This window comes from Maylandia zebra, linkage group LG3 (genome assembly GCF_041146795.1).
Source record: "Maylandia zebra isolate NMK-2024a linkage group LG3, Mzebra_GT3a, whole genome shotgun sequence".
NCBI lineage: Eukaryota > Metazoa > Chordata > Actinopteri > Cichliformes > Cichlidae > Maylandia > Maylandia zebra.
In genome coordinates this window covers 29,557,184-29,570,824 of record NC_135169.1, presented here as the reverse complement: position 1 = coordinate 29,570,824, position 13,641 = coordinate 29,557,184, and the positions used below count along the sequence as shown (strand labels likewise).

The following is a 13,641-nucleotide window of genomic DNA, read 5'->3' as shown; positions in this document are numbered from 1 at the left end:
CACACTATTACCAAGGAGAATCTCAATCTAAAGAGTTCACTCCCTCATTAAATAAATGCAAAATAAAGGAATAATAAAATTGATGCAGAACAGAGTGAATTCTACACCAGGCCCGATGTTGTTGGAATCTCAGCTGGAAATTCACCAGTGATAAGTGATACTGAAAGTAAAGAAGAAAATCATGAGATCTTTTTATTTACTGTAGCACACGTGCCAAATACTGATTCGTGCCTTATCAAACCTTTCTACAATCTTGTGGAACTGCTTTAGAATGTGCCTTTAAACAGTGCTATAGGCCATTCTACGGGCTCTCCACAGAGAGGACACTATACTCATACTGCCGAAGATCTGTCTCCCTGGTGGAGAACAGACTTGTTAGCTGTCTATAAAGTCAGTGTTGTCACCGTCATCAACATACCAGATGGTTTAATGGAAATTATTTTGGGGTCACAGATCCTAATCAGGAACGCACTTGAGCAAAATGGCAACCAAAACCCACTGTGAGATATAATTTCTGACATTTATGGATAGAATATACAGTGGGGCAAAAAAGTATTTAGTCAGCCACCGATTGTGCAAGTTCCCCCACTTAAAATGATGACAGAGGTCAGTAATTTGCACCAGAGGTACACTTCAACTGTGAGAGACAGAATGTGAAAAAAAAATCCATGAATTCACATGGTAGGATTTGTAAAGAATTTATCCGTAAATCAGGGTGGAAAATAAGTATTTGGTCACCTCAAACAAGGAAAATCTCTGGCTCTCACAGACCTGTAACGTCTTCTGTAAGAAGCTTTTCTGTCCCCCACTCGTTACCTGTATGAATGGCACCTGTTTGAACTCATCATCTGTATAAAAGACACCTGTCCACAGCCTCAAACAGTCAGACTCCAAACTCGGCCATGGCCAAGACCAAAGAGCTTTTGAAGGACACCAGGAAAAATATTTTAGACCTGCACCAGACTGGGAAGAGTGAATCTACAATAGGCAAGCAGCTTGGTGTGAAAAAATCAACTGTGGGAGCAATCATCAGAAAATGGAAGACATGCAAGACCACTGATAATCTCCCTCGATCTGGGGCTCCACGCAAGATCTCATCCCGTGGGGTCAAAATGATCATGAGAACGGTGAGCAAAGATCCCAGAACCACACGGGGGGACCTGGTGAATGACCTGCAGAGAGCTGGGACCAAAGTAACAAAGGTCACCATCAGTAACACACTACAACGGCAGGGAATCAAATCCCGCAGTGCCAGACGTGTTCCGCTGCTGAAGCCAGTGCATGTCCAGGCCCGTCTGAAGTTTGCCAGAGAGCACATGGATGATACAGCAGAGGATTGGGAGAATGTCATGTGGTCAGATGAAACCAAAGTAGAACTTTTTGGTATAAACTCAACTCGTCGTGTTTGGAGGAAGAAGAATACTGAGTTGCATCCCAAGAACACCATACCTACTGTGAAGCATGGGGGTGGAAACATCATGCTATGGGGCTGTTTTTCTGCCAAGGGGACAGGACGACTGATCCGTGTTAAGGACAGAATGAATGGGGCCATGTATCGTGAGATTTTGAGCCAAAACCTCCTTCCATCAGTGAGAACTTTGAAGATGAAACGAGGCTGGGTCTTCCAACATGACAATGATCCGAAACACACCGCCCGGGCAACAAAGGAGTGGCTCCGTAAGAAGCATTTGAAAGTCCTGGAGTGGCCTAGCCAGTCTCCAGACCTCAACCCCATAGAAAATCTGTGGCGGGAGTTGAAAGTCCGTGTTGCTCGGCGACAGCCCCAAAACATCACTGCTCTCGAGAAGATCTGCATGGAGGAATGGGCCAAAATACCAGCTACTGTGTGTGCAAACCTGGTAAAGACCTATAGTAAACGTTTGACCTCTGTTATTGCCAACAAAGGTTATGTTACAAAGTATTGAGTTGTATTTTTGTTATTGACCAAATACTTATTTTCCACCCTGATTTACGAATAAATTCTTTACAAATCCTACCATGTGGATTCATGGATTTTTTTTTCACATTCTGTCTCTCACAGTTGAAGTGTACCTCTGGTGCAAATTACTGACCTCTGTCATCATTTTAAGTGGGGGAACTTGCACAATCGGTGGCTGACTAAATACTTTTTTGCCCCACTGTATATTTTATAAACATTGGCCTAAATATTTATCACTTATTTAAACAGAAACAAATAGTTTTGATTTTTTTTTTTTTAAATTTGAGTTTTGAATATGAATGAGAAAAACCAGAATTGCATAATTTTCTTTGATGTTTCTCTAAATCCATCTGGTGTGCCATTATTGAATCATTAGAAGGTACTGTCCATGGGGTGGGAACTGGGCCCCAATACAGTAAGTCTGGATCAGCTCTCTGTTTAAAAAGTCCTAATCCCTGATCCTATGAGTGCTACCCAGCAGGCAATACAAAGTTCAGATGGAACTAGTGATGTGCGATACCACTGATTTCCTTTCCAATCTGATACCAAGTAAAATTCAGGGTGGTATCGACAATACTGATCCTATGTCTGTGAAGGTTCTCCTACTTATATACTGATCCTATATACTTTGTACAAAAACTTTTTTTTTTACTGTATCTTTTATTGTATCTCAAATTATATTTTCATAATGATTACAGGACATCAGATTACTTGTTCTTATCACTTAATAATGCAGAATTATCATATAGAAAAAAAAAACTGAAGCCATTTGAGCATGTTGCCTGGCTGCTAGACTGTGAGAGACATCTGTATTGCCCTAGCAGCACCTACCCCTCTCCTCTCCTCTTCTTCAGTTCACCTCAACATAAGCTCATCATATTCTGTTACATGATTTAATGTGAGGTGTTTGACGAGGTTAGTGGTGTTGCCACAACACCTCACTGTCTTGCCACATGTATCGCAAACCGTGTCTTGGTGTTTGTGGATGTAAAATACGTCCGCACATGACTCCATTTATACAGCCCTATTTCACACATGACTATGAAAGGCGGAAGAGGAAGTATTTCCTTCCAATGTAGACAATCCGAATGTTATAGTTTCTTTCCACTCTGTTCCTGTTAATGATAAACTACAAATTTACCCCAAATTACTAAAATATTGATATTTTAATATGAGAATCGATTCTAGAACATAAATGACTGGTATCGGAGGAATAGATATTTCAGTATCAATCTGCACATCACTAGATGGAACCAGTTGGGTTAGGGGCTTATTCAAACTAAAATGGTGTCATGTCTAGAGCAGGTGAGCAGGAGTCAGAAGTGGGACTCGCATCTAAGAATTAGAGGGTTTATTCACAGATAAAAAGAAGAGTACCTACTGGGGAAACTGGGACCATGTCAGATGGATTTTTCGTCATGTTTTTACCTTTAATGTCAACAAACGGTTGAGAAGAGAATGTCCACAATTTAACCTTTAATTACAGGAGTAGTCTGAGCTGATGGTAGTTTTGTTCTAATAATTAAGAGAGGGGTTAGGAAGAGAATGAGCACACCTTGGCCATCAACTTTCTTATCTCTCCTGTGCATGTATAATTCAATAGGAGAGAAGCCAGGTCCAGTAGATTTTTAGCTTATGTGTCTTTGAAAGTAGTGATCAATGAATGCAATTAAAATGTTAAATAAGGCGAGTGGAAAAATATAACAAATAAAATAAAATATTTAAACATTAAATCGTAGAAACATGCAATGGGAGGATTTGGTCTGAAGAAGAAGATGTCAGTTTGGGTGTGTTGTCATTCATGCAAACATTACTGACTAAAAATTTGCATATTCTTGGTGATCAAAACAAGTAATATGAGACTGGTAGTAAGCCAGTTTACCTGCCAGTTGGTGTATCAGTAACTACTGTGTTGTAATTAATGCCATAATACATTTGACTCGGATATTTTCTAAAGCCATGAGTGGGACTCATATTTGGAGCTTCATTGGTAAGTTAAAATATCTTAAACTTTCTTAAAAAAAAGAAACAAAGTTAAAATAAAGATGATGGCATTTATGTACACATCAGTGAGATCATTTAAAAATAATTCAGTTATTTAAATGTTTTTAATGTCTGTATGTCAACAGGCATTTTCATCATGTTAACATTAACATCTGGAACACTGGCAGGTAAACCTTTCTTCTACGATCAAAACATTCTGGTACATATTTACTAAGTTCAAACTACCACATGTCAATGACTGAACAAAGAAAATAAAAATAAATAAATAAATTTGATTTTGAAAAGCACAGCATGGAGCAAAGTTACACTCGTAATAAAATGAAGCCGTCTCACTGACAGGGATGAATAAGATGCAGCTGAATAAAAATCTATATTTTTTAATCTGTTGGAAATTGCTGGAGACTCTTTGAGTTCCTGTTGACTGACAGGACATTTGACAGCTCAGAAGAAATGCATGCTTCATTCATATAAGGCCTAATAAAATTAAATAAAATAAAAAATGATTTTACAATCAGATCATGGCCAAAACACATAAGTTACTCTGTCACATATGTAACTGTGTGCATTACTTTTTTCACGCTTTACAATGCTACAGGGATTTATTAAAGTCAATATGACCTATTGGAGGAGTCACTCTTTAATACAAACTTTTATTATGGTATGTAGTAGCTTAAAGCACTGATTTCTGGCAGACGATCAGCTTTTTGGCACAACAAACAATCGGGGAAAACAATCGCAATCGTGCTGCTGTTTGACGGAAGAAGAATAAAGTAGTCGTGGTAAGCCAGTCGCATGACCACTTTAAGATGACAAACCAACAAGGTGATATATACCAGTTTTTAAATTGTGTTGATTGGCCACGTAAAACCAGAGTCATGATAAACAATATATACGCAGCGTTTTTTCCTGAATAGTTTCATTACGTTTAATGTCTAAGGACCGTGCTAGCAAGATCTCACTGCTTATGACCAAAAAATAAAAACACAAAACAAAAATCAGGCCTTTCGTGTTGGTGGAAAAATGCACCATGTTGACCAATCAAAAAAGTATATGGCAACATGACATTTGGTTGTTTAGGAAGAGGGGGAAGTTTTAGGAGTGACGGCGAGAGAGTGTGAGAGAGAGAGAGCAGAAAAAGAGAGAGAGAGAGAGTTTTGAGATGTGTGTTTGGAGTGTGTATTTAATGTGTTGTCTTGTGTAGTTAGTGTGTAGTGTTGTGGATAGTTTTGTGTTGTGTGTTAGAACAATGAGCTGACTGCTGTCTCCAGGTAGAAACAGGAATGATACACCTGCTGCTGTCAGACCTGCAGGTATCAGGCTGTGATGTTCTCCTTTATAATGGACAGAAATTATTTTTTCCCCAACGGCACAAATAATTTGTGGCATCTTATTGAATGCAGAACACCCGATTGTTCTGTAAATAGTTTGAAATGGTTATAAAAACAGAGGTAAAAGGTAAATGGCTGCAAATAACTTTGTTGTTTGCAAAAGTTGTCCATATTATTGTAAAATTGACAATTTATATTTGCATTTAAAGTTATGAAATATAATTCAGTAAACATGTTTGCGCTTGTTACAGTAAAAAATATAACTTTCTACTTGAATTTTATGTTTTTTGTCTGATTTTAGATCAATTGTGTTAATACAGTATGTCAAAATGGAAACATAACTGTAATTTCAGACACATGAGGTTGTGCTGAAAAGGATGATACCAAACAAGACAAAGTAAATAATATGTAAATGTGAAATTTAGAGAAAAAAATCAAAAGTAGTAAAAAATGAACAATTATACCCTGGACCCCAGAGGGTAAACATTTTTTTTAAAGTAATGCAATAGTTACTTTTCAAGTTAATAATTACTTTTAGAATCTTGTAACTCAGTTACTTAGTCAGTTACTTTTTGAAGAAGTAACTAGTAACTATAATTAATTACTTTTAAGTAACTTGACCAACACTGCTTATAATACATAAAATAAGAAATTGTGTCTTATACTGTGACACTACCTGTCCCTACTCACTGGACACTGATTTTAGTTGTAACTGAGAAACACAAATGTTTCATTAGCTTTTCTTATATCTTTGCACATATTCACACATTTTTTAAATCCTCAAACAAATTTTTATATTAGGCAAAAATAAACATAGTAAACATAAATTGCAGTTTTGAACATTTTAAATTTATGAAGAAAAGAAAGCTATCCAAAACTTCCTGAAAATATGTGATTGACCATTCACACAACGGTGAGATTGATAACAACTGTTCTTCAAATACATTATTTTGATTTCTACTGTACTATTTAAGTTTGTTTTTTTTTCTTTTCATCGGAGTTAGCAGTTACAAGTAACATGGGTGACAGACTCACAGGCTGCTGAGTCAACTGGAGGCAAGGAGAAGGCACATTATCACATGAAAGAGCAAAACTGAAGTGGCCTGTTTACTGGCAAATGTGAGAGGAGACTTTGTGTTATTTTTGGTCAGCAGTGGTTTTCTCCTTGCAGTCGCACATAGATGGTATTTTCTTTCAGTCTTTTTCTTATTGATGAATCACAAAATCTGACCTTAACTGAAACAAGTGAAACCTGCAGTTCTTTGTATGTCGTTCTGGGTTCTTTTTTGACATGCAGATGAATATATATGTACTCTTGGAGTATTTTCTGTTGGCTAGCCAACAGAAACTGCTCTGAAGAGTAGAAAAGCTTTATATAAGAACCATTCCATTGACATTAAACTCAGCTTAGTACAGTTTATAGTTGATCGAAGTTAACTCATGACTGAACAAGGAAGAGCCATGACTTTTAGGCACAAGGCCAGGTAGATTTAGTTAGCTTCTTTTCTCCTAATGAAATAATTCTTAGCTAAATAAACAGTTTCTTGTATTTACTCATTATTTTTGTCTATTGTTACATTTTATTTGATGGCACAAAACATGTAACTGAAATCAGAAAGGGCAGAAATACTTTTCGGGCTGACATAAGGCGGACATGCAAGGTCTACACTGTACATGCATATTTGAGCCATTAACTCATATTAATTAGTCAATTGTTCTAATAACCTCTCCACTTTTCATTTAAAAATAAATTAACACTCCTAGAAGAAACTTTTGCAAACACTTCAGGGGTGAACTAGGTGCTGCTATTGTGACTCTACATTCAGTGCAATATGTAGTAAATTGCCTGTTGCAAACCTCCACAAATACAAATATAGGAACTCCTAATTTGACACTTGACCTGGATTTATATGCATTTGTTTGTTTTTATTAATAACCACTTTTTAAAAATCATTTAGGTCAACTTCTTTACAACCTGGCACTGAAACAAAAAGCTGTCCAATCTTCAACCAGTGGCACTGTGGGTATTGCTGGTAAGGCAGTTGATGGAAACAGAGATGCAAACTATCAAAGTGGGTCTTGTACACTTACCAATGCAGAATCTGATCCCTGGTGGAGAGTAGACCTGGTAAATGTGTATACAATTGGGACTGTAATGATAACCAATAGACAGGAATTGGAAAATGGGCTGGATGGTGCCGAAATCTGGATCGGAAATTCAATAACAATCAGTGACCCTGAAAGTAACAGGTGACAGAGCTTGATTTATAACCGTAAGTCATTATTTATCATATCAATAGGACTTATTTATATTTATTCTTTACTTTTTCATTTTGAATGTTTCATACATAGGTGTGCCGTCATCTCTCACATTCCCAGCGGACAAGCGTTTTATTTTCCATGTAACTCTGTGAAGGGACGCTACGTCACTGTGTTTTTACCAGGAAGTGCAAAGGTCCTAAGTCTCTGTGAGGTTGAAGTGTACTATGGTAAATACCTTCAATTCTTTACTTAATTCTTTATTTTTTATTTATATCAGTAAGGGGTGTGACCTGGGGCGGTCCTGACCCGTTTTGTGCCATGGGCGAACCCTCCCTCTACCGCCCCCCTTTGAGAAAAGCAGACAAATCAACAATACACCTTTTCCAATTAATATGTAATTAATATTATATTGAAAACAGTCCAAAAGATTCAATAAACCACATCTGTGTCTACTGTCTGTCTACTGTTTACTATCATAGCCAAATTGCTAACAAACGAACCCCCCCCAGAAGTTGATTCTGTTCATCTGGACATAACATTTTCAGTGGGAGAAACATTTCGTCACTCATCCAAGTAACTTGTTTTTTTTTTTGTGTCCCGTTTGGATCTTTAGCCATCAGAATTGTTGTCTTAAGGCCAAGAAAGATGCCAAGCGGATTTATTTTACCAAGTGGATCATCATGGCCTTGCCATATTGGTCCATTTGATTGACCTTTATTATAATTATGTATTTATTTTATTTTCGGTTGATACAAACGGGACAGACATGACTGGGGGATAGCACAGGGAGAAAGAATGAAAGAAAGAGAGGGAGAGAAAGAAAACCAAAGGGGAGAAGGGACGGTGAGAAAGGGGGGAAGAAAGAAAAACAAACAAAACACCTGGATCACCTGCATGGAGAAAAAAAAAACAGAAGAGAAAGCAAACAAAAAAAGCGCAACATAATAAAAAACAGCACCATCACAATAAACTAGCTAGCAGTAGATAACAGTAGATACTAAATATTAAACGATATTGTGCAGCACACAAGATAGACAGTGCACAATGTGCTTTGAGGCAGCAGCCAAGAAAGGTGTAGTCCTCGTCTGTGAACACCCGTGTGTACACCTGTGTGCATACCTGTGTGGATCAGCATGCTTGTATTCCAATGATCAAAGCTCATTGATCAAAGACCACTGATCAATGGCCATGAGTACCATTCAGAGAGAGTTGGGGAATCGCTGCAATCACAGCATTGTAAGATGGTGAAAGAGATGGTGCTCGGGCCAGCCAGAGAATCCCCGTCGCTCCGCCCCTCTCCTCCATGTGCAGCAAGCAGCAGGCGCACCAGGCTCACCACGCCAAAATGCAATGGTATGATATCGGGGAAGCATGCGTACGAGCAACTTTTTTTTGTTGTTGATGCCATGATGCCACCCCCACCACAATACTGCTCTGGGCTCCCACTGATGTCGCCCATATCAATAACTGCCACAGGTGGAAAACTCTGAAACTGCACAAAAAACATGTTTGTCTTTTTTAAAAACTCCGTTCTGATAATGCACTGACTTGGACTCATATACAACTGTACCTCTGATTTCTGTTTAAAATACTGCTGGCTGGTTCATAACCGTTGGTCATAGTAATATTACTTGTACTAAATATGTCGGATTATTAATTTTTGCCCTTGACAACCGCCCATGTTGTCCATTTCAAAAACTGCCACTGGGTGTGAGAGCCCAACCAAAAGAAATTATTGTTTTCTTGGTTTTCCTTCAAGGATACCCATTACCCAATGTGGCACTCAAAGGAGAAGCTGCCCAGTCATCTACACTCTCTGTTGCCACTGCGTCCAAAGCCATCGATGGCAGACGGAACTCGTTCTATAGCAATGGGTTCTGTAGCCACACGGCTGAAGACGAGACCAACCCCTGGTGGAGGGTGGACCTGCAGCGAAGCTTTACAATCACTGCTGTAAAAGTCACCAACAGAGGAGACTGCTGTGCTGAAAGACTGGATGGAGCTGAGATCAAAATAGGAAACTCACTGGAGAACAATGGAAACAGTAATCCCAGGTAATGATGAATTTATATCAGTCAATGGTCATTATGATTTTTGTTTATTTATTTGTTTTATTTTACATTAATTTGAACAGAAATATTTCAGAGATTACAACATAAATATTATCCACCACATGATGCTCTAGTTCAGGACTCCATGCAATTCATGATCAGGGATTGTAACATCTATTCCTTTTTCTGAATCAAAAATAAAACAAACAAGCAAATTTTTCAGAGCTTAGTCTACATATTATCCACCACATGCTGATTATTGCTCTTCTAGTTCAGGACTCCATGCTACCTCCTTAACATGAAGTCCATAATACTAACATAATGCTGCCCCCACACTCTCTGCTGTCAGGTGTGCTTCCATCTCACATATCAAAGCGGGTAAAACCTACACATACCGGTGTGATGGAGGCAGCATGGAGGGTCGCTTTGTGAATGTGTTTCTTCCTGGACAGATGAAGACTCTCACCCTGTGTGAAGTGGAGGTGTATGCTGCCCCAGCAGGTAGAGCTGCAAGTGACTGGATCTGATCTACTGAAACACACCTCCCAAGTACTCATTCATACTTGTTTCTTCTTTTCCACAATTTAGTTGAACCTCTTCCAAACATGGCCTTAAACAAACAAACAGTACAGTCATCAACTTGGTATGGGCCAGTGTTTGGGCCCTCAAAAGGTGTTGATGGGTGCAAAAATGGAAACTTGGACTCAGGATGCTGTACACACAATGATCAAGATCTGGGTCCCTGGTGGAGAGTAGACTTACAGGCTGTCTATAAAGTCAGTGCTGTCACCATCATCAACAGACAGGATGGTTATATTCCAAGGATTCTTGGGGCACAGATCCTGATCGGGAACTCGCTGGAACAAAATGGAAACCAAAACCCCAGGTAAGATCTGATTTCCGACTAATACAACATTTCTCCATAAACATCAAGTTAATTCTTTTTCCTAATTAAGAAACATATATATGCTACAAACATTTCTAGTTATTTGTTTCAATTCAAGCTGTTTAAGTCCAATAAATACCTTGAAATTGTACGAAGGTAAGTGATGAACTGCCAGAGGTTAAAAAAAGTTATGGAAACGCAAAACTGAAAAATAATCATACAGAATCATACAAAAAGGCCTTTTTCAGGGAACACACAATATGCTACCAATTTAAAACTGTTCTGCAGAAATGGAGGTTGATCAAGCCTTGAATGGTGATGCTAATTCCTACAGGTTTTCCAACTTTTCTGGATTACTTACAACTCTCTTTGTCTGCATAAAAGCAGTGTTGGAACATGCTGTGGTACCTTGTGAGGATCAGTTAAACAGTATTATTGTGCAGAAAGTAGTGTGTGGCTACAAAAATGGTGAGAAAAAGACACTTAACAATAAAAGAGAGACAAACCATCATAATAGTTAATAATGTAGGTCTTACCTACAGAGAATGTCAAGGTGGCATTGAGTACAGTTTCCTTCACTATCAAAAGACACTCAGAAGCCGGGGCAAACTCTGACAGGAGATGTCTGCCAGACCCACAGAGGACAAGTTTCTGACAGTAAACAGCTCGCGTGAAGGGCAGCTCACAGGACAACAGCGTCAAGCAAAGGTTAATAGTGGTTTTAGCAAGCAAGTCTCAGATGCAGATGTGTGCAGATCAACAAAGGATAATATATCGAGTGCGGGAGAGAGTATGACCGTGCAGCGTGGAAGTACTGAGCTTACCTTGACAGGAAGGTCAGGTCAGTACCTGGTCAGTACCTTGACCTTGAGTTTGATACCGTAAAAAGTGACAAAAACATTAGCGTCCGTTGTTCACTAAGTGGAAAGAAAACTTATTTTTACAGCGAAAAAAACCCCAAACTTCCGAGCAAGCACCAAGCGCTACCACGTAATGGGAAATTCACAGACAAACTTGCCGATTCTTCCACTGACCGCTGCGGCACACCTGCACCAGGGCAAACATCCGCCTGCTATACAGGTGAAAATAGAGCAACAGGACCGCCGAGTCTTTGATTTTATTTATTTTCTGCTGTGTTTCACTTGCATCTTTTTTGAAAATGAGTGTAAACAAAAAAAAAAACATTTTACTTTTTGTGCAGGAATGTGCAGAAAATAGGTTTAAATGTTAAACACATTTCTTCCAGTCAGAGAATGTTGCATTTAATTAAATTTTTGCTTGATGCATAAAGTTAAAAGATTAAAACTAATAAAACAAAAATTCTCCTCCATGGAGGAGGAAAAAAATAACTCTTTTAATGACATAATAAAAATAATGGAAAGAATTTCCAAGTGATTAAATTGTTTTAACTCTGTTGTTCCAACTTAATATACTTGGGTTGGACCAACTTAAATAATAATGATGAATCAACTTACTTACAGCAGTTGAGTCCAACTTAATTCACCCGAACTGATCCAACCCATGCAAATTATGTTAACCTGACAAAGCAACTCATTACTAAAAGAAAATCATGTTTTAATGTTGAAATCCTTTCCATAATTATTTTAAGTTTATTCTAAAAGTCATTTTTTTGGCTTGTTCAAAAAGTCTAGAGTCATACAACACATAAATTGTATGGCTTTATAAGAATTTCCACTCCATACATCCATTTATTTTAATCATGGTTGTGGTGGGCTGGGGCCTATCCCAGATGAGATAGGGCCAGAGGTACACCCTGGACAGGTGGCCAGTCTATCACATTGCTAATACAAACAGATTTATTTATGGATAATTTGGAATCACCAATTAACCTAACTCCAATAACTGCATGACTTTTATTTGTGGGTGGAAAGCAGAGTATCCAAACAAAACCCACTGCAAACTCTGTCATATTGTGGATTTCAACTCTGGACCTTCTTGCTGTGAGGCAACAGTGCTAACCATTGCACCGCTTACCTGTCATTCCAGACTTTTTTGAGGTCTGGAATGACAGCAAAGTGGTGCCGTGGCTTTATGGCTTTAATTTTCTTTATGTTTTTGTACTTGAAAGGTTCAATAAATAGAAACAGCATACACATGGTGTGACATATTGTGTGTGTGTGTATATATATACAAATTCATTAATTAAAGAAAGCCACCATTTTTCATCTTTTTTTTTCTCTCAATCCATCAGTTGTGGCATGATCAAATCATTAGATGGTACACCAACATACACATTCCAGTGTAATGAAATGGAAGGTCGCTACATCATTGTGATCATACCAGGAAAAAGGACTTTCGCAACCCTGTGTGAAGTGGAGGTGTTTGCTTCTCTATCTGGTAGGGTTTGGGGTGTTAGTTCTAGAGGTTCTTAGTTCTTAGTTAGTAGTGTGTGCTAAAATTATCATTGTAAAATTTTCTATTGTTTTGCCTTTTTCTCATATTTGCTATTGTAAATAGGACCAGATTAATTTAATGCACTTTGCTCTTTAGCTTTCAGTGTCTAATTTCACTACAGACTATTGTAATTTAACATATTAAAATAAAAGGAAAACAATAACCACCAAATATGGCTTAAACAAACCGAATTCTAAGAAAAAATTTCTTCACTATTGCCAGACGTTATTACGACTCCTCCACCTCCTCCCACCCCTCCTCCACCTGTGAGCCTGCAGCTTGGTGGCAGGAACGTGACGGTGGTGGGAGAGAGGCTCTGCTGGTCTGATGCTCTGATGTACTGTAGACGTTATTACTGGGACCTGCTCAGCCTTCACAGCCAACAGGAGCAAAGCGAGTTGGAGCAGCTGCTGGGCCTCGTTCCTTTCTCTCTCACAGACCATGTCTGGATGGGACTGCGCAGGTACTGATAGCTATAGATACATTTAGCTGATGTACATCTACAGATCAGTGAATCAGCATGACAAAATATAAATGAGATGGTGGAGCTCTCCAATTAAAGGGCAATTTAGGATTAATATCTTGCCCAAGGATATTTGGCATGCAGACCAGAGGGAGCCAGGGATCAAACCACCGACTGTACGATAAGTAGATGCCCTGCTCTACCACAAAATGCCTGCAAAAAAGAAAAATATTTACCCATTTTGTGATCATTTTTTTAATTGATGATCATAGAGGCTATCTTTTTACTGTCAG

General features: G+C 38.4%; 1 protein-coding gene across 1 annotated transcript; it reads left to right on the top strand.

Annotated features, from left to right (window-relative positions):
- The first annotated feature begins 6,732 nt into the window (after positions 1–6,732).
- On the top strand, positions 6,733–13,355 carry LOC106674502 (uncharacterized). Its single transcript, XM_076882188.1, has 7 exons — positions 6,733–6,755; positions 7,624–7,760; positions 9,293–9,587; positions 9,934–10,085; positions 10,173–10,470; positions 12,683–12,828; positions 13,108–13,355. Exons 1-7 carry the CDS (start codon positions 6,733–6,735, stop codon positions 13,353–13,355), a joined length of 1,299 nt encoding a protein of 432 aa, XP_076738303.1.
- Positions 13,356–13,641: the final 286 nt, after the last annotated feature.

Excerpts from the sequence above, each read along its gene's own strand:
- LOC106674502 (XM_076882188.1), top strand. The coding sequence starts at position 6,733 with ATGACTTTTAGGCACAAGGCCAG. Across the intron at positions 6,756-7,623 it reads ACTTTTAGGCACAAGGCCAG|GTGTGCCGTCATCTCTCACA; the intron begins GTAGATTTAGTT and ends TTTCATACATAG. Across the intron at positions 12,829-13,107 it reads GGTGTTTGCTTCTCTATCTG|ACGTTATTACGACTCCTCCA; the intron begins GTAGGGTTTGGG and ends CACTATTGCCAG.